Source organism: Haliotis rubra, unplaced genomic scaffold (assembly GCF_003918875.1).
Source record: "Haliotis rubra isolate DU_JTF1 unplaced genomic scaffold, ASM391887v1 Scf802, whole genome shotgun sequence".
NCBI classification, from domain to species: Eukaryota; Metazoa; Mollusca; class Gastropoda; order Lepetellida; family Haliotidae; genus Haliotis; species Haliotis rubra.
Genome location: NW_025767527.1, coordinates 206,414 through 227,353, shown reverse-complemented (window position 1 = coordinate 227,353; position 20,940 = coordinate 206,414). Strand labels below are relative to the sequence as shown.

The following is a 20,940-nucleotide window of genomic DNA, read 5'->3' as shown; positions in this document are numbered from 1 at the left end:
ACACGTGTTACATCGACAGATTCAACTTGACTAACACAAGCAAATGTGGGCCCACAAATATCCCCCATCTGCTGGGGAATTGTGTTTATGTTACACACAAGACGTTTAATGGCTAGCTTGTCCATTGTCAACGAGGGCGATGGAGACGCCACTGATCTGCCTTAACATGACTGAGTTCTGTCTAGAAGAAACGTTTGCGCATCGCGCAGGGAAGAAATTTAGTTTTTCTCAAAGCATACAGAAATTACCGAGGCCTTGCGAATGATCACTTTTGAAACAACGTCGCTGATTGCACTACTAAATCTGATTGCCTCCAATCACGAGTCTTGAACGCTCACACCATGAAAGGGCCGTATAAGAACAGAGGTTACGCAGGAAGATATGACAGGAGTAACCTCTGTGGGAAGAGAATGCTATACTCAGGCTTCATGAGACAACAAGAATACAAGTGTATCAAGCATGCACCTGGAACAACATTCAATATCACAACATACAAATACGAAAACATAAATAATCATCCAAAACCAATTTCTAGTAACAGTAAAGAAAACATACATGTGTCTACCTTCGTCATGATTAATCCCCAAATATCTTAATGAGGCAGTATTACACATAACATAATAATATGTTGCATATAAGAGGCTATTTTTTATGAGATTATGACACTGCTTAATCTCATCATACTCTTTAATCTCATTCTCACAAATCCCTTGTCTGAAAACAGGATCACAAAGAATGTTACAGACTGAGATTATTCCAACCATCTCAAAACCATGTTTTTGTTAAGAAAACATTCTTTCTCAGTCATGTTGTTGAGTGTACAACAAGGGCAGATAACTCTAATGACAGCTGTTATCATATTCTAATGATTTCCAGTTGGTTTGTCAGCATGCCATAGTATGGGCCAGATGGAAATCAAGGAAAATCAGGAAAATCATCTTTGGGTGAGATATATGTATAAAATATTAACTTTCCAACAATGAAATGGCTAAAATCTAAAGATAAAAAAAATAACAAAAATATATTACTATAAATCTGGTCTGATACTATGTGACGCAACAAAAGATTCTTTCAAATATGATAAAAACAAGAAAAAGAATGACTGATACACAATGAATTCATTTAAATGCTCAAATCCGACTATCTTTTTTACTACTGTTTTTCATCAAAAAAGGTTTTGTCAAAAGGAAAACACTGAACAGATGGATTTTGTACTGTTATTGCTACTTAGTAAAACACAACACAAATCTCAAGCTTTTTCATGATATAAACCTATCAATTATTCTCCTTACAATTGCCTGACATATTGACAATGAAACTCTGCAAAATAATCATTATATTGGTCAGGCCATATCATTGATAAGAAATACACACCACTTCATGAGGAGTGTTCAAACAGTAATATAGGACAGTATTTCGATGTTACCTTGGGGCAGACTTCCCATCATGTCATGGCTTTAGTTTAAGTATGAATTATGGCAAATATGACACAATATATTGTTATATGATGCCTATCTTGGTATTAAGCCTGTGATGTCATTCCTGAATATTTGACACTGTTTTGTTATTCCTTACAAAAAGGAATGAATCACTTAATTTTGTAAGCTTTAGTCACTTAAGGTGCCTTCTCATTGTGCTACTTTTGTCATGCAACACAGTTGCAACAAAACAACATAAGTCGTAATGATTTGAAATTGCATACAAATAACCGCAGCCGAGTTGTAAAACATAGGATCTGTCCTAATTAATACTAAGTCACAACCTCTCGACCAATCAAAATTGATTAGATCATTGTCCAGATCAGAGTGACGTCCCTTTGGTTTATGTTGACATGATGTCAGAGACACAACAGAAAAAAATCGACCCTAAGAGAGGAAGTGATATGTAGACTAACATTAACCCAAGCGTTTCTTCTTCACTCAACAAATCCATGTTGCCAAATCATATGTGAGAATCCCACGAGAGACAAGTGGGATATGCAACTTAAAAAGTACACAAATAACAGTCGTTACGATCTTTGTTGTTACTCTAAGTCATATGCTACAAGTTGTCATGACAAGTCGCACCGTGAGAACGCACCTTTCACTAACAATAGCCTGAGAAAACTTAAACATACTGTCTGAAAATAGTATGTTTACCACTGGGACTATATGCAATGCTATATAAACATGATAAACATGTATTATTATGCATCAGTACTTGGCCTCATAGTATGATTCGCATATCGTTGGACAAAGTATCACAATGGCAGATATTTCTGAAAATCTCTGCAGCATAAAACATGTTAGAGAAATCCATCCTGTGAGATAACTATCCTCTGTGTCTTCTACAGACAAACCTGATACAGCTGGGTCTGGATCTCAGTAAAACTCCTCTATAATTAAAAAACGTTCATCTGATATACTCTTGTGTGATGCATCAGATATTAATATATTGCCAGCAATAATATATTTCCCAAATAATAACAAAAGTTTAAGTTTAACTGTAGTAAATGGAGATCTGTCCCTCTATTTTACCCAGAGTTCCATGAAGCCAGCATAGTATACTTCCCATCAAAAGTTTAGACTCACTTACAACACTCACTATATGTTATGTATGGTTACATTGAAGATTGATTTCTCCACTAACTTGGAGGAACCAACTGCAAACCTTATGCACATGAACTGCACGAGGGACTCATGAAACAAATTGCAGAAAAATATGTGCAAATATCATGCATGTAAACAGCTGCGTTTTGGTGTAAAGTTTTGTTAAGAATTGCCAATTTTCACTGATTTTTATCATCTACTGAACTCATGACAATAATCTTTTCAACGTTACGAATTTGTTTTACAAAACATCAGTTCATGTGTAAACAGTACCTTTTATCTGGAATATTTTGCAAAATTTAGTTTAGAACACTGGTTGCCTGAATTAGTGGCTATATTTACACTAGTGAGTCTAAACTTTTGATAGGAAGAATATTTCTGTCACAGATAACTATCATGTAACAATTACACTCTATTTCGAGAGCATGATTTTCATCTGTCTGTTTCATGTTTGACAGGTCCACATATCTGAACGTATATCTGTGGAGAAATCATCGTTAAACATGAAATACTATTTCCATTTGTGTAGTCATTTATTGATGACATCGGCTGTACGGCTCCATGAGTTGTCACTGAAGCCCAACGGAAAGCCAACAGCACATTCACTTTGATGAATACATGTAGCCACCATCCATATCACTGTCGTAGTTGTAGAAGTATAGATTATGATGCGAAACAAATATGAAGAGCACACCGAAAGGCTGGCATTAGGCAGTCTCTCCTGGTTTCAGAATAAGCGTTTGTTTACAAACAAGAGTAAAGTCTGATCACATGATATGCAAATTGGCCCATGGCAGTGGTGTGACGGAGTGGAGGATCCGCCCCTATGTTGACTTGCCCCCGAGAGCTGAGATGCCATACATACAACATAGAAAGAGAGCCAACAGTATATACACTGACGTTGTGAGCCAGAAGGCAAAGTAGAACACATAAGGAGAGCAATAGTTTGGGGATTCAGGATTCCTACTGTCGAACTGGCCTTGTGTTCGATATATCCACATGTTCCCTGTAAAAATAAACATTCATTACTTTATTGTAAACATGTACTCTTTCATGAATCAGTAAATGGTACTGTTACACAATTAGACTAGTCTCTGAATATATCTAATTTTGATGGAAACTATCCTCATCCTATAATATCAAATGGTTATTCAGTTAGAGATGTGCTCCGATTTCAATTTGTGCTAACATATTTTCTCATCAAAATATACAGGAGGCTGTCTTTAGTTTTGAAACAGGGGCATCACATTATTGCTGGTTGGTTTGTTGTTTAATGCCTCACTTAGCAATATTCCAGCTATATGGCGGCGGTCTGTAAATAATCTAGTCTGGACCAGACAATCCAGTGATCAACAGCATGAGCATCAATCTACACAACTGGGATACGATGACATGTGTCAACCAAGTCAGCAAGTCTGACCACCATTTCCCAACGGTCGCCTTTTACAAGAAGCATGGGTCGCTGAAGATCAATTCTAACCCGGATCTTCTTTGGTATTCACATTACAGTAGTCGAAAAGTGTACAAAAACATGTCATAGCTTGACATGTAAGGTATTGGTGATTGCATCCTTTACACAGATGTCGGGGTCTGTCGGTGAAAGGTTCTATACCTAATAAACTACTTACCCGCTATAAACCATCCTACAATAAAGAAGACAAGTAGCACCTCCAGTGCATCTTTGCCCCTCCCACGCTGGAATAAGGGACAGTCCTTGCATGTGTACATCTCCAGGAAGGCCTTGATGATCTTGGCTGATAAGGCGATGCCTCCCACTAGGAGATACAGGGGAATGTACTGCTCTGCCGGGCAGTCGAACAGATGCATGCAGCCTGAAACAGCACCAGGAACACAATTGGGTTAAAAATGTAATTTTCTGAGTAAAATTGATATTTTATACTTATCCTGACTCATGCTCTTTTGCTTGTCCCCTTCCTCTTGCGAACATAGTGGAACACTTGTATCTCCTTAATTGAAGCTCCCTTCAATGTAAAATCACTAATTGGTACTCACCCACGAGTTACCTCCCCTGCCGTAAGCGCGGGAACAGGTGTCGCCACCCTCTGGCCTCATGCTTCACTCTCTCCTGATTTTGCGAGCCCAACACTTGAATTTACAGGGAAATCCAAAGTGTTATGTGGGGAGGATGGGAGGGCTAACCTCATGAGTCAGGATAAGTATAAAATATCAATTTTACTCAGAAAATTACATATTTTTCCTTATCCTGACTCATGCTCTTTTGTTGTAGAATCCACGGAGGTGGTGGGTAAACAGAATACTTTGGATTAATTAGTGATTTAAGTAAGTGATATTGTAATAACCCTCTGCGGGAACTTCATAAGGCATTGAGACTTAGGATATTTCCTTATAATAAGCCATAGATATATATACACTATAAGTGGGGTATTACCTTACTAATATACTGATATATCAATATATATATATAAACTGCTACTCTCTAACGTTAGCTGTACACTGAATATAACTCAGTATGAGCTTAAGGTTGAATAACCTAAGCTAAATATGTACATAGCCCTAGAACTCCATGGAGTTATAAGCTAGTGAATATATGTATCATATATCTAATAATCTAGGTGGGGGTGAATATTAACGCCTCACGAGGGACTGTCAATTGCTGAGCCGAGGACCAAAGGACCGAAATGATGAATGCCAGAGGCGTCCTCGGTGGTGATATCTCTGAGATAGTGATTAGCAAACACCATGTTAGATTTCCAAAAGCATCCTTCCATAATTGTATTCAATGAACAGTTACCATGAAGGGCGAGGTGGATGCCAATGCCCTGATTTCATGAGGATTTGATGCTGTTGGAGGGTCCAGTCCTGCTGCCTTATAGGCTGTAAAATGACAGTTCTTATCCATATTGATATGGTGGTACGAGACTTCTGTCTGATTTGTAGGCGATATAACGGGATGAACAATCTTCTGAGCGATCTTCGCCTTGTTTTGGAACGGCGTAAATAGATTATGAGAGCTCATTACTGGGCATAGAGATAAGTCCAATGTATCTTGAGATCCAAGAATTGAGGATAAGCAGGGATGTGAAATAACCTGTCTGGTTGACCTGGTAGTTGATTTTTAGCGATGAAATCCCATCTTAATCCCAGGTGCGCTGTCTTTGATTTTCATCAAACTGTATCCTCTCATAATCTAGAGCATGAATTTCAGATATTCTGGCTGCGTGGCTAGCGATAACAGGAAGACTGTTTTCTGTGAGAGAAATTCAAGCGTTTTCGATTCCAATGGTTCGTAATCCTCACTTGTGAGGTGTCGTAAAACTACATTCAGATCCCAAGCTGGGGCGTGGAATTTCCGCTTTTGGTCCTCCAATCGAAAGCACGTTAGTAAGGCCAGTAACTCTGGTGTTCTTGTTAATTTAACACCCGTTCTCATAGAAATCACAGAACTAAAGCGCCGCAAGATATGTTGACAATGTCGAGCCTTTAAATGTTTGTTTTGCCGTAAGTAACACAAATAGTCTGCCACTTGAGGATCGTGGCATCTCTCGCTGTAAAACCCTTGTTTGTTGCATAATTTTGAAACTTTGCCACTTGTCATCGCATAAGTTACGCTGAGTATCGTAAGGCAAAGCGTGGACCGCTTTTGCCGCCCTGGTAGAATATCCTCTCTTGTTTAAACACATTTTAATACAGTCCATCGTGAAGTTTGAATACTTCTGGGTTTCTGTGCACCTGTTTGGTGTGAGGATGTATTAACAGGTTTTTGGTTGGGTAGTTCTAGTGCGGTTGACCCGATATCTTGTATTAAGGCGGAAACCACGTTCTGGCCGAAGCCAATAGGCTGACCAAAGTGAGTTGTAGGCTCTGCGTTTGGTTGATTTTCTGTAATACTAGAGGTATTATTGCTGAAGTGGAAACGCCAGATGCGCATTGAGGCCTTCCATGAAATGCTTAGAGCGTCTGTTGCCCATGCTTGTGGGTCTGGCACTGGTGACCACGAATGTCGGTAGTTGATTGTTGAACCTTGTGGCCCGAATAGATCTACTAGCGGCTCCTATTTGCTTGATTATCTGTGCAAATATCTCTGTATTGAGCATCCATTCTGTCGGGCGACGGTAGATGTGGCGAGAGAGTGCGTCTGCTAGTATATTCCTGGCTCGGGAATGTGGCATGCTTTGACATGTAGATTTAGATCTTGGATTAATTCGAACAGTTGAAAGGTTAAATTCAAAAGGTTCGTGATCTCGTTGAGCCTTGTCTGTTCACATAAAACGCCACTGTCGAAGTTGTCGGTATGTATCATCAGGTGCGCATTCTGTAGAATGTTGCTCCAATGTCTTATGGCGTTGATTACAGCTTTCATCTCTAATGCGTTTATGTGGAGTTTGCTTTCTAGCTGAGTCCATAACCCTGATGCCGTCCGGTTGGAGAGATGAGCTCCCAACCTTGGAGCGGCATGGCGATCTACATATAGATGGGTCTTGAATTCCTGCTCTGCTAAACAAATCCCTTCGCAGACATTCGATTTCTTTGTCCACCATAATAGATGAGGTCTGAGATGTATCGGTAGACTGAATGGTTGTAGGTCGTCGAGATGTGTATTGACGAAGACCTGTAACGGACGTAACTGTAATCTGCCTATGACTGTCAAGTCTTGGGCTGATGTTAGAAGACCTAGTAAGCTCTGCCATTGTCGAAGTGGTAGCGGTGACAGTAGAGCTGGTGGAATGATCTGTTGGATCTTGAGCCAACGGTCTTCTGGCACTCGACTATACGGTTGAGATTGGTGATAAATCGGATTCCTAGGAATTGCAGATCTTGGCGATGGTACTAGGTCCGACTTGTGTAAGTTTACTAACCATCCCAGCTGTGTTAGTAGCTTTATGATGTAGTTTAACTGTAGTTTGAGATGCTGTGGATCTTGATCTACTTGTATCCCGTCGTCGAGGAAGAACGCACTGTGAGCCCTTGACGATGTAGATAGATAACAATCGGTTTCGTTATCCTCGTGAATAACCATGGGGCTGATGCTATTCGAATGGGAGTACTTTCCACTGGTAATGTAACCCGTCTAGCGTAACCCGAAGGTATTTCCTGGATTCGGGATGTATTGGGATGTGCAGATAAGCATCTTGTAGATCTATACTGCCCATGTAGTCCATGGGGCTTAATCATCTGCCGTAGCTGCGGTAGATGTAGCATAGTGAACCTGGGTGGTTTGTTTAAGTAAGTCTTGTTGAAGAAGCTCATGTTGTAAATGAGTCTGTATTTCTCCTTGGAGTTCTTCTTGGGTACTAGGAAAACTGGGGAGTAGAAACCTGGTTCGATGTTTCCTTTGCTCTATTACTTCTATGGCCTGCTTGGTTAGGAGTAATGTAACCGCCTCTCTTAACTTTAGTAGTTGTTGTGCCTCTACCTCGAACTTGTGAGGGTTGACTGTTAGTGGAGGCTTGGCCTGTAGTGGGATACGAAATCCGCGTTGAAGAATGTTGGAGACATAGGTGTCTTGAAGTATTCCCCAGTTTTCCCAGTGTAGTTGAAGACGCCCACCCACTTGTGACGGTTGTACTGGAACGGCTGGGGTGGAAGACTCCAGTCGTTCGAACCTGTCTTTCAGCGCTTATAGTTAAGTGGAACCTCTGGTGTCCTGCCTCGTCCTGACCCTCCTCTATAGTTGCCATATGGGCTACTTTAAAAGAATCTCTTCCCCTGGAACTGGCAATCTTCCTGTCTCTAGCTCTTTGTAGGCCCGTGAATTTAGATCTCCCTGAGTATCTTTGTGAAGTCTGTCGAATGACACTGGCTAGCGTGTCCATCGATTTAATCATCAGGACTTCTCTAGAATCCTTGGTGACTTCTTTGGAGACTGTGTCTATTCCTCCGTCAAATATGGATGGGGAAGACCACGGGCTGTATATAGTGGAGCTGTAAAGTTCTCACCCCAGTTGCAGGAAGCTAGGAGGCCTTGACGACGAGCTAAGGTCAGTGCTGCTGAGACAGACGCCAGATGATCTGTTAAAACTGCTGGTCCTTCTTTTTGCATCAGTAGGGCCGAGTAAATCATTCTGTCATCTTCAGAGGTCGTGTTCCGAAATCTGGAGATAAGTGTCTCATTTATTGTTCTAGATCTATTTAGACCGAAGAACATACTACGCCATGGTTTCTATCTGAACCAATTCCGATCATCAATCTTGTAGTACTTGTTCTTGGCATCGGAGATCAGCTTATAGTTCTCATCGATGTCTTGGCGCTTTGAAGAAGGGTTCCATATTATCGTGGAGAACTTCTTGGCGCTGAAATTTGGCAGATGTATGCGCCTGAACCTTTGTGGCTTTGTTAAATGCTGTATCTAGGTTCTGAGGTACCGCCGCCCATGTCGATTGGGTGGGGGTAGTGTAATAGCATCTCGTCATCTTCTTTCATCAGATAAGTCTGCCTTTTATTGCCACTCTTGGAAGGTGATGAGAGATCTAGATTATTGACCATCCAATATCTTATCTCTGCATCTGAGAAAATAATTCCTCCATCATCTTCCATTCCATCATCATAGATAAGAGGTTGTTGCTCTTCTGATGTAGGGCTGTGTGGCTCTATCTCTATATCGCTTGGCTGCTTGTGGAGATCTAGTTGTAGGCTTATGTGCAGACCTGTGAGGTGATCGACGTGGTGATCGGCGAGGTGATCGGGCCTTGGTGATCTATATCGATAGGTTGACCTTCTTGGCGATCTATGAGGGGACTGATAGCTTCATGAAGCTCTTGTGTAGTCCCTTGCTGATCTTTTAGATGAAGACGATCTGGGTTCAGGGTGTCCTTCGCTAACGCCAAGCCTTCGAGACATCCGGTCCTGGGGGAACGATGATATGACCTTCGCGAAGGCTTGGCGTGTGGTCTGGTGATCAGATTCCATATCTGAGTATGACCGAAGAAGGTGATGATTTTTCCCCGCCTTCAGCGAAGGTCTTCAGCGGGCTGTACATCTGGGTCCTTCGTCGAGGTGGTCTGTGACTTCCTTCGAAGGCTGCATTGTCGCGGGCTGCTACGCTGACAGATGGTGCCCCTGGGGTGCTGTCTACGTTGGAGCCTTCGCTGGCTCGGACCCTGGATGGCTGCTTCTCCAGTCTATAGTGGCCTTCCATCATAATCATGATCTGTTTCATAAGATCGCTTTGGGATGATCTGCGACGTAGTAGATGGTGCCCTTTCTGCTGTGTTAGCGGTGGGGCCCTCAGCGATCTCGCCTGACATCAGTGTAGAGGCATCAGGCTGCTTGTTGATCTCTGCTGACGCCACTGTCGCTGTCACTGGTCAGCTTCTTGTATGTATGTCGGTATGATGATCGGCTGGTCATCGTAGAGGCCCAATTCTGCTGCTGGAACGATCTCGCCTGAGAAAAGTTCTCGATGACTTCGTAGATTTCCTTTGGAGGAAGACGCTGCCCTGGGGTAATGGTCTCATGCTGAGAAGACGTTGAGGCCCTCTTGGACTTTGTCTGGCGATGACTGGATGTCTGGAGAGCCGGTCGCTTCTTAGAGGTGACGGACTGCATCCCACGCCCTCTTCCGATGGGGTCTCAAGCAGAACACCAGACGGGAGGGGATCACTTTCGACAGCAGTTGACTGGATGGGCAATCCCACGATCGCCATGTCTACACCTAGTTTGCGTGACCTATCTGCAACACGCCTCAAGACGCAAAGATGGTATTTATCAAAGGCAGAATTGGTTAAATTTATGCAGTAACTGCAATCGAGTCAACGCACAAGGCGAGTACAACTAGGGCATACCACATGCGGATCCGCGTAGCGAAAACGTAATCTACAAATAGTACAGTTTTTCATCAATGTAAAACTAGCTGAACAATCACTTTTAACTCACGTGAATAAACAGTAGAAATAATGATTAATTATTAACGCAAATAACTGAAGGATACTAGCTATACCTTTATAGTAAACTATAAAAGGTAACTAACTAAGAAAAACCAAAGGATATAGTGTGTAAGGAGACACAGGCGCTCTCACATCCTGCTCACTGGGCGAAGAAGGAGAGAGTGAAGCATGAGGCCAGAGGGTGGCGACACCTGTTCCCGCGCTTACGGCAGGGGAGGTAACTCGTGGGTGAGTACCAATTAGTGATTTTACATTGAAGGGAGCTTCAATTAAGGAGATACAAGTGTTCCACTATGTTCGCAAGAGGAAGGGGACAAGCAAAAGAGCATGAGTCAGGATAAGGAAAAATTTGAATTATTTTTTCAGTTTAATGCTTATGCTATGTTTATCAGTTTAAAAGTGATGCAGGTTATACATATTTGCCACTATGGCGAACCAAAAAACATGATGGTCTGAAATTTCAACATGAAAAGTTGGATGAAACAGGTTACAGCCATAGTTTTCAGATTCTCAGGCCAAGGGAAGTAACTCTAAATATCCAACTTGGTCACTCATGCTCTCCTTAAACACACTTCAATGGTCAATTGAATTGGGGTCTCCCCTCTTTACCGTTTTTACAGCCATTTCAAGGTAAAGTTCATAGTAGCCACTACACAGAGTTCATGCAAACACCGACCCCAACTTGGCACCAGTTTTCTTACCCATCACAATCATTGTCACCGGAACTGCCATGATGATTCCCAGGAACAGGGTACATCCCACTAGAACAAGAACAAAGCTACAGTGAGACACACGAGAGGCAGTCTGTGATAATCTAAGAACACTCGCCACATACAATAGTTTCTAACAACAACATTTCTGGAGGTCGTCTGTGAAAGGACTGAGGGAAACCAGCTATTAGTGGGAGATGCATGAAAGCTTGTAGCTTCCTGTGTTTTGTGAGAGAGTACCCCAAAGCGAGCTGAAATCGACGTTCTGGTGTTTTCGATGATTGCGTTGCTGGCGCTATATCGGGGGAGTATGTGCGCGATCGGTGAGCACAAGCATTTCATCGGCAGGGCAGATGCCCAGTCACTGTTGTGAGAAGTTGAATTCACAATTGAAAACTGGAAGTTAAGTTGTTTAAAAAGCAAACAAGCATCAATATTATTTACCCGAGATCGTTAATACCACTTCAGATGCAAAATCAATTGCCTTTATAACAAAAAATAGCAAGCGAACATTCAGTAAGATCATTCATCTGCTTGTGACAGGCAATGTTTAAATAGAAAACCACGTTATCACAACACTCCCTCGCAGTGCGGAACGAAAAGTATGGCTCATCGTCTAAAACCCATAGAAAATCCACGGATGTGGCGAACGGCAACAGTTTCGCCGATACGATGTCATCAACCTTTTTTTTGTAGGAAACACTTGATATTTTTGTGTGAAATAGATGAATATATCCCTTATCACCCAAGGTTAGTAAAATTAAAACTTCAAATGATATTACAGATAAAAATTACGTTTTTGTCTTACATTGTCGAAAACCCTGATACCAGGATAATACATCAGATGTTGTTTCAACTTTACACATTGTAACCACATCGGGATTCGAACCCTGGCATTGCGTGACAAGCAAATGCTTTAACTACTTGGCTTACTCCCATGAAACTTGACAAAAGATAAATAAGTGAACAGTGTCAAACAGATTATTCATTCACAACATTTGTGCATGTGAGAATTGTAAGGTAAAGACATTATCAAACACAGGCACTTCAGTTGAATACTGCATATCTTAGGTTTCTAAAAATGAAATCTTTGCATAAAGTACCACTCTCCTCTGCTCTTGAGGTTTTGACTTAGAACAGGCAGACACCTTGAAATCTTGAAAATGTGTGCAAATGAATACCTTCACACTACTTCAGTTTTCCTGGGAAATTGCTGAAAGGAGCGAGCATGGTTTTACGTTGCTATTCCAGCAATATCACGGTAGGGGACACCAGAAATGAGCATCACACATTGTGCCCATATGGAAATTCGAAACCCTGGTCTTCGGCGTGACCACTAGGCTACCCCACCGCCCCTGTTTTAAGTCGAACAGTAGGATTTTTTGTTGTTAGTTCAATACAAAATCTTAAGCAGTCAAACTCAGTTGCCTCTTAATCAGATATCTTGAATACCTTCTTGTGTCGAACTCACTGTCTTGGTGAACTCTTACTATTTATCAAAGTTTGAAACCCCCTAGCGATTTTATCAGAATTTTACAAAACATTTTGTCATCACTGTTTCACGAGTAAAAATACTGCATCATGACATAATATGTATCGTGAACTTTCTGTATAATTTCACTCCAAGCTTTGATCACTATTTTAACTTTGACACATGCAATGAGAGTGTCAAATTTACAGTTGTTTCAAACTCTGTGGATAGTACTAAGACATAATAATAAGACTGCTTTTTCAAAGTCATAGAATATTTAGCAGAAATGTCGACTCAGAGCATAAATGTGCATATCTTGAACAAAATCACTTTTTTTGTAGAAATAATGGAGAATTTTGCATTTTTCTACTGCAGAATTTGCCAAATACCTCTACACTGAAGAAATTTAACATGCAATTTGAGAGAAGGTTCTAAAGTTATAGAAGTTGCTATGTCTCTCGTCCCCACAAATAGTTGCAAAACTGCTGATGTGGCTATAAGCAATATTTGCTCAATCACTCACCCATGTGTTTGAGGCAACACTGTTCAACAGTATATCTAAATGATCAAAACTTAATACCAAAACATAACAAGCAAATAGAGATCTTCATCTTGAAATGAACACCTTAAAACTAAAATTTTCTGGTTATCAGGAGGAGTAGACTAATACTTAGTCTCTGAATATATAAAATTTTGACAGTAACAAACAAGCCGATTTAAATTGAAAAGGAGCTGCAGGGAGACCAGAGATTCAGAGCCTGAGGAAATCTAGACTTGCTTTGTTAAGGGCTTGGCAGTAAGGAAAATAATGTGTTTCAGGGACTGTGAGACAGACAACAGGAGGAGTAAAGATTTCATTCTTACATGTTTCTCTCAAAAGTTCATAGAACTTTTTTAGAAAGTCGATTCGGCTGCTGCTGTGGTTGTGGTCGGCAATAACTCGACCGAACAGCGAGTCATACGATGGGGGAGAATCGGCAACTGCAAAAGGATGAGGTACAGAACAAACTAAAACATCATTGTTTGTTACCCCCATTTCACATGAACATGTGGTACAATGTCACAGAGCTATAGATAACTCTTTTTGGGTGTAACTGATATTTCACTGAACCCTCATATTACACACAAGGACCCTTAAAACAAATAATTGGGGGTCCCAGGGACCCCATGTTTGTAAGTCGAGTTAAACACCTGTCAGCAATGAATGATCATAATTCATATATAAGCCACCATGATGCAGCTGAAATTTTGTCTGAAGTAATCCGTTTAACAAAGGAAGTATAGATCTGACTGAGTGTTGTTTTATGACACAGTTAGTAGCATTCCAGCCACAGATACAGGTAACTTTTGGGTCATTGAGTTATGTACTTGCTTGTGTTCATCTCAATTGGGTATTCTCATTTTGCTTTGAGTAACCAAATACATTGCACTCACCTCACTCAAACTCAGTTGGGTATTTTGCCATTTTCCATTTTTTAAATGTTAGTGTTTGTTATTTATATTTGATCTGTAATATGAGACAGACTGACTGACTGAGTTTGGTTTTAACGCCGCTTTTAGCAATATTCCAGCACCATCTTGGCAGGGGACACCAGAAATGGGCTTCACACATTGTGCCCATGTGGGGATTCGAACCCGGTCATCGGCGTGACGAGCCAACGCTTTAACCATTAGGCTACCCCACCGCCCCCTGTAATATGAGAAACAATAAGAAACACTGCAAGGTGTCAAGTTCATGTCCTGAAATAGAACCTCTCAACATACCCAGTTATTTTATCATTCCACCAGTACACAAGCTAAGATTTGACATTTTTGTGTGTACACATGTAAGATCACATTTATTGAGTAGTTACATAAATTTAAGTGTACTTGCACACAATAGACTTATTAGGAATTGAGTTTCAACATAAATATTTGTGTAATTTACGTGGATATGCAGGTTATCTGTACTTCTGAATGTCATGATGTTCCATTCATGTGCAGAGTTATGTCCCTTAGCTGCATGAGTATCCATTGTTTATAGGTTCTTGTAGGTTTCTAGTGGTATATACCTTGACCCTGATTGTATATTGAGTGGTTTAGTCACCACGCTCTTAGCATATTTCAGCAATAGTGGTAAACATGTGTTTGTGTGGCATTTGAAGTTCTTTTTGGTAGAACACTTTAACTACTTGCATATAGAAAAGATAGTGAAGTGAAACTACTTGCATATAGAAACGATAGTGAAGACTTGAATGCAGACACTTGTTTGTTTTTTCCTTTTTATGAGTACTCAAACATTTGCTGCATCCTAATATGAACAATTTAGTTCACTTCTCCATGTCACAAATGTCTCAAAACCAAATACAATTCAGATCAGTCTTCATGGGCGGATCCAGGATTTTGGAGAAGGGAGGTGCATACATATCATGAAGTCCAAAGATTAGGGATAATGCTTCTCAGGGAAATTTTTTTCGGGCACCCTTCTCTGGATCCGCCCCTGATCTTGCTTTCCTCCCTTTAAGTCTGTAGCTAATAATACTGTACTGAAAAACACTTCATAGTAGGCAAGTATAGGATGGGACAAAGGTCTTTGACTTTCCATTAAAAAATGCACTCAATGCATTACTTATTATACAAACATTCAAAATGATCTCAATGGGCCAATTATTTCTCAAATAAGGTTTGTTTCCACACTCAGCAATATTCCAGCTATATGGTGGCAGTCTGTAAATAATCAAGTCTTGGCCAAACAATACAATGATCAACATCATGAGCACCAATCTACTCATTTGGGGTACGAGGACATGTGTCATCCAAGTCAGCGAGCCTCACCTCCCTATCCCATTAGTTGCCTCTTACAACAAGCATGGGTTGGTTGACAAATTTTAACCCAGATTTTCACAGGTATTTTCAGTAAAGGGGTTAATGGCCCTTTGTATCTTACCTGGTTGAAATCACTGACTTTTGTCAAAATAATTTAACAAAATTAATGAATAGAATCATTTTGATATACTCCCAAATTTTGCTTGATATTTGTAATTTTGGTAGCAAAGTACCTCTAATTGTTGGCTCATAAGGCGGAGGTAGACAGACAACAGCAACGTCAGAATCAGTGTTCCTCTCTGCAGTTTGGTGAACAAGACGGTCTACCAGCGCCTGTTGCTCTGACACATCATAGGCTGGGGGAGACAGGTGAGGGGATAGGCTCAGTGGACTGAATGTCAATGGCTCGTAAACTGCTGCATCCTCATTCTCACCAAAAAGAGCGTCATACTTTGGCGGCTTTGCCTACAAAACGAAGGAGAAATGGGTAAGACACAAGATCTATCAATGACATTGGATGTGAAGCTTTGATTTGACTGGACGATCAGTATGGTCTGGGAAAGCATGTTATGTAACCACTACATGTGTAATGATATGGTAATATATGACGTGCATGCGTGTGTATGTGAAGGTGCGGCTGCTTGTACTAGCCCAGACTTAAGCTTAACCACTACATGTGTAATGATATGGTAATATACTCATCTCGACAATATGGGTGCAATATTTGTATCCTGATACAGCCCATGCATTTCAAAACTTCAAAATCCATTTTTTGTAGGTAAATCGCAGTTCTGAATCATTTGTTTTTATACTCAGAAAGCAAAGATTACATATTGTAGAGACAAAAACTCTTTGCGTAACAACCGGTTCATGAAAATACATTTTATGAAAAGTGGCCCTGAATTTTCTGAAGACTGTAACCTATGAGGTTGTTGCACACACTTATTGAGTAATTGTTTTATGTCAGTAATTGATGATACTTAAAATAGATTTGAAATTAAACTGTGATTATCAGGGATTTAAGGGACACGATTTCCTGTGTTCGGACCACCTTTAGAATACAGCACCACAAACTTTAAAAATACGTTCTAATACCCTTTTACGTAATGTTATGTGATTTTGTTTGAAAGCACGTTCTCGAAACAATGCCCTATGACGCCTGCATGGCAACACGGTTGTCTGGCTCAGCGAGTGCGTATAAGCTCCGCTCACTGGTGTTTCATCTCTACGAGCTATGTCATTGCATAAGCCCAACGATGTTGAGAGTTTCCAGTAGTTGTTTACCGGCGGATGCGCAATATTTTGCAAGCACCAGTTTGAAATATTTTTCTTTTTTCACTAATACGCTCATATTTATTTGTATTACGGGCTGCTGAGGTGTTATGTTTTGTGTATTTTGTATTTTGTAATTTTCTTGATTTACATATATATTTTTGTCATTCAGTAATTTGCACCATTACATAGAAAAGTGTTTTATTAGTATTTTATTTTTTGAAGTGGTAATAATGCATTACACTAGACACGTCAGTCGTGTTTGTGCCGGTTCGGTCAATGCATTCTATTTATTAGAATTAATTCAAGGGATTGGGGTTAGGGCTAGGGCTAGGACTAGGACTAGGACTAGGGCTAGGGCTAGGGCTAGGGCTAGGACTAGGACTGGGACTGGGACACTAGGGTTAGGGTTAGGGTTAGGGTTAGGGTTAGGGTTAGGGTTAGGGTTTAGGGTTGGGGTTGGGGACCTAATGCAATATAGTAGGTACATGTCCGGTGGTTCGGTCAATGCATTCTATTTATTAGGATTATTTCAAGGTGTTAGGGTTAGGGTTAGGGTTAGGGCTGAGGGTTTAGGGTTAGGGTTAGGGTTTGGGTTTGGGTTTGGGTTTGGGACCTAATCCAATATAGCAGGTACATGTCTTGTGTAATACGTGAGTACCATTTGTTGTTTTTCCTTTTTGCATTTTAATACTTTTTTTTCACACAAAAACGGGAAACCAAAAACGTCGAAAGTACATTATGAAATGGTTTAATGTAGAAATTTTGGGCTAATGGAAAATGGTCTGGAATTTGCACTCAAGCCTCTTTCACACGCAACATAAATTTTGTAAAGTAATGATTCGAAGGCTAACTCACCAGAGTGCCGTCACTACACATGCTCACGTCTCCCTCGTTCTTTAGTGCCATCCACATTATCCTTACAGTGTTCCCTACATCACTTTTCTGTCACAAAATCACCGATTTATATAAAAGCGCGTCATTCATGCATGCACCGTGAAATCTACGTTTAACGCCTGACATCAACAACCCTTTTCAGTTTGAGGCATATCGGCTCATTCCACGCACACACGCTAATTGGTAGATTACGGATGGGCATCGGATCCATTCGGCAATTGTCCAGAGAATAAAATCACGAGATACCAAGTCTACCCGTAGCATTCGTAATTGTCCGTCACCTATTCGACTCTTTCCGTTCATTTCCGTGACGTCACAGGAATGACTCGATAAATTTGCAAACTGCGCAACAGTGTGGGTTCGCGTCCGACGGGTTCTCACAAACTGGTTGCTTGTCTTAATGACACGTGACCTACGGCAGAGATCGTCCTCACGAGAAGTGGTGCTGTATTCTAAAGGTGCTGTATTCATCATAAAACTTGGCAATGGATGCAACCATATTTATTAGCGCATCCACAGGGATGTAGAAAAGTCCAAATACTTTTTGTAAAAATTCCAAGAGAGAAATGCGTCATCATTTTTGTACACATGTGCTAATATACTGCTATGGGTGGGGGATGGGGTGTCATTGAGTTCGCACATAACATGCAGGGGGGTCACTTACTTTGTACATAATTTTGGGAGGGTGGGGTGTGTGTCATTTACATTGTACAAGTTACTCCATAAAAATCTTCATCACACCCTCTAGCCATAACTTATAAACAATGCCTAATCAAGAAATGAACAGAGACAGCATAATAATTTCACTGTATTTCCAAGCTATAGTGGCAATTTGTCAAGTGTAACAGCATAGTGTATCATGAGAAATTAAGGGCATTGTTATTGATACCACTGGAACATTCTTATGCAACAATATTGATTAAGCAGGGTGATAATTATGGTTATTTCATGATTCCTCATTGATCATGAAGACTTTACATTAAGAGTTACAAATAACACGCTCTGATTTTGTCAATGAACGATTTTGGCCGAAAGAAAAACTTTTCTGTATCTACATATTACATCTGCAACAACATCCAGTATATAAACATCTGGTGTGCATATGATATATTGATCCTGTGGACGATCAGCTTGGGTCGTATCATTAAAGAGTAATGATATACACATGTAGTCAACGTCACAACCTAACGTAATGACTGTCGACAATACAGTATTGATTTTGACAGTACAAGACGACGAGTAATAAATTGGACAATGGTATGAGTTGAATAGCCGTTCGTTCTAACACTAACAGGCGAAGTGGATCTAATGGATCTACTCTTTGTATTAACAAACACACGTCGATTGCATGAAACACAGATCGATTGACGCCCCAAATACTGATCAGATTGCATCTGAATACGTTTATGAATTAAAGAGAATCTAGAAATATTGGGAGCAAATGGAAACAGACACAAAATATCATCCTACACAGACCTGTTCGTCGGCAGCCGCCGCCATTTTTCTTGATACCGGAAATGACGTTTTGGAAATATGTTTCTAAATATAGATCGGGGGTTTTCCTTAATCTCGAACCCATCCTGAGTAATTTTTTATAAAACGGGAACCGTGATGAAAAAAGGACGGCCAGAAATGCGTGAACGGATGGAAGTAATTTATTTTAGATTGTAGCAAATACGTCCGTTTCTTCTTACTGTAAACAACTCATTTATTTCCAGTTGTTATCTTACCTTGGAACTGAACCAGAACAGCATGCACAAATGAGCATGATGCCGTGCAGGATGTATTCCTCCCACATGCAAGAGTGAGATGATGTAACACTTGTGTACAACGTAATATCCCCTCGAAAACACTAACGCTTAAAACACTAATTTAGTCTACCCCGCAGGCCCAGCAGCGAGCAGAAGGCTGGTATGATAGACGATGAACGGGTGAGGTGAGACGGTAACCTCAGCTGTTAGGCAGACGTTAGAAGATTCTGATGGTATATATAGTAAGTGTTTACAATACAGAGGTGATAAAAACACATATCCCTCGCCGCATAATCAGTGATATATAATTATACAGCGAGAGCATATTTTGGATTCCTTATCGTAACATCTGTAATAAGGTAAGATACGATAAGATAAAATAAGATGAGATACAATTTGTGTTACATCCTATTGAGTGAGTGAGTGACTGAGTATGGTTTTACGCCGCTTTTAGCAACATTCCAGCAATATCACAGTGGGGGCCCCCTGAAATGGGCTGCGCACATTGTACCCCTGTGGAGAATCAAACCCGGGTCTTCAGCGTGACGAGCGGACGCTTTAACCACTAGACTGCCCCAGCGCCCACATCATGTTGAACATAGATACATGTATATCAAATAAAAAACATGATCTAATTTACATACAAAAGCATTAGAATGGCCAACATTAACGGTTATTCAACAAAGAAATTGACAATGGTACAGAAGACATGTTACATATGACGCTTGGATTTGCACGTCGGTACATTATATACCGATGGCCAAAGGGTAATAGTCATGTGGATAACCTGTATCAGGCATTTGTATCTTCGTGTCGCCATTAAAACTTTCAAATTCTTGAATTTCACTAGAAGTCGAACACGTTACAAGGAGACTTTGAATAAAATAAAATAAAATTTTGTAAGGGTAAATGCCCTGACACTCCAACGTCCAATGTAAATGCCCTGACGCCTGAAACGCTAGCAAACGGTCGTAAAATATGTATTCTCATGCTGAGAACAAGTTTCTTAAAAGTATTGTGATTCATCAGCGACTCTCAAGCCTATGGGAAGATGCGGGTTAGAACTGGTCTTCAGTAACCCATGCTTGTCGTAAGAGACGTCTAACGGGATCGGGTTGCCAGGCTCGCTGGCTTGGCTGACACATGTTATCGTATCCCAACTGCGAAGATCAATCCTCATGATGTTGATCACTGGCTGTTCATGTGGATCACCCCTGTCTTTTATGTTTTCTTTTTTTGTTTTCATCTGTTGCAAATGCACTGTGATTTATTCATTATTGGTTTATTTGACTCATAGTTTTCATGGGAATTTCTGATTGGTTCCTTTTTTATCTGATATTGTCTGTAATTATCAGAGGGGTCTGTACAGTGCAATATTATTGCATGTTCTTATTGTTGATGTCACGAGCCAGTGTTCCTACTTATGCAAAATTTCTTTTTAGCATAATATGTATTTCTCCTTTTAGCTATATGATAACAAGTAAAGGTTTTGATGATTAAACAATAACTCTCTTGTTCCTGTGTCCCTTTTGTCTTTTAAAAGATAGTATTACCCATGAAGATCCAGGTAAAAATTGATCT

General features: G+C 40.5%; 1 protein-coding gene and 1 long non-coding RNA gene across 3 annotated transcripts in view; one reads left to right on the top strand and one right to left on the bottom strand.

The window, feature by feature from the left end:
- Positions 1-2,879: 2,879 nt before the first annotated feature.
- Positions 2,880-19,432, bottom strand: LOC124261661. 2 transcript variants are annotated; one of them, XM_046696008.1, is made up of 6 exons: positions 19,339-19,432; positions 15,673-15,904; positions 13,499-13,615; positions 11,155-11,214; positions 4,217-4,420; positions 2,880-3,594 (listed from the first exon to the last, which is right to left on the bottom strand). In XM_046696008.1, the coding sequence occupies exons 1-6, from the start codon at positions 19,360-19,362 to the stop codon at positions 3,413-3,415; spliced, it is 819 nt and encodes a 272-aa protein (XP_046551964.1). In that variant the 5' UTR covers positions 19,363-19,432; the 3' UTR covers positions 2,880-3,412. The 2 variants fall into 2 exon arrangements, with proteins under 2 accessions (XP_046551964.1, XP_046551963.1); XM_046696007.1 differs by lacking the exon at positions 19,339-19,432 and adding an exon at positions 19,085-19,117.
- Positions 12,276-20,940, top strand: part of LOC124261662 — a 32,177-nt gene continuing 23,512 nt past the window's right edge. Inside the window, exon 1 of the long non-coding RNA XR_006894386.1 lies at positions 12,276-12,286. This is a non-coding gene — a long non-coding RNA (uncharacterized LOC124261662). The remainder of the gene's footprint in view (positions 12,287-20,940) is intronic.

Coding starts and splice junctions, on each gene's coding strand:
- LOC124261661 (XM_046696008.1), bottom strand. CDS start 19,362: ATGCTGTTCTGGTTCAGTTCCAAG. Junction 15,905..19,338: donor TGTTCTGGTTCAGTTCCAAG/GTAAGATAACAA, acceptor TTCGTTTTGTAG/GCAAAGCCGCCAAAGTATGA. Junction 13,616..15,672: donor TTATGAGCCAACAATTAGAG/GTACTTTGCTAC, acceptor ATCCTTTTGCAG/TTGCCGATTCTCCCCCATCG.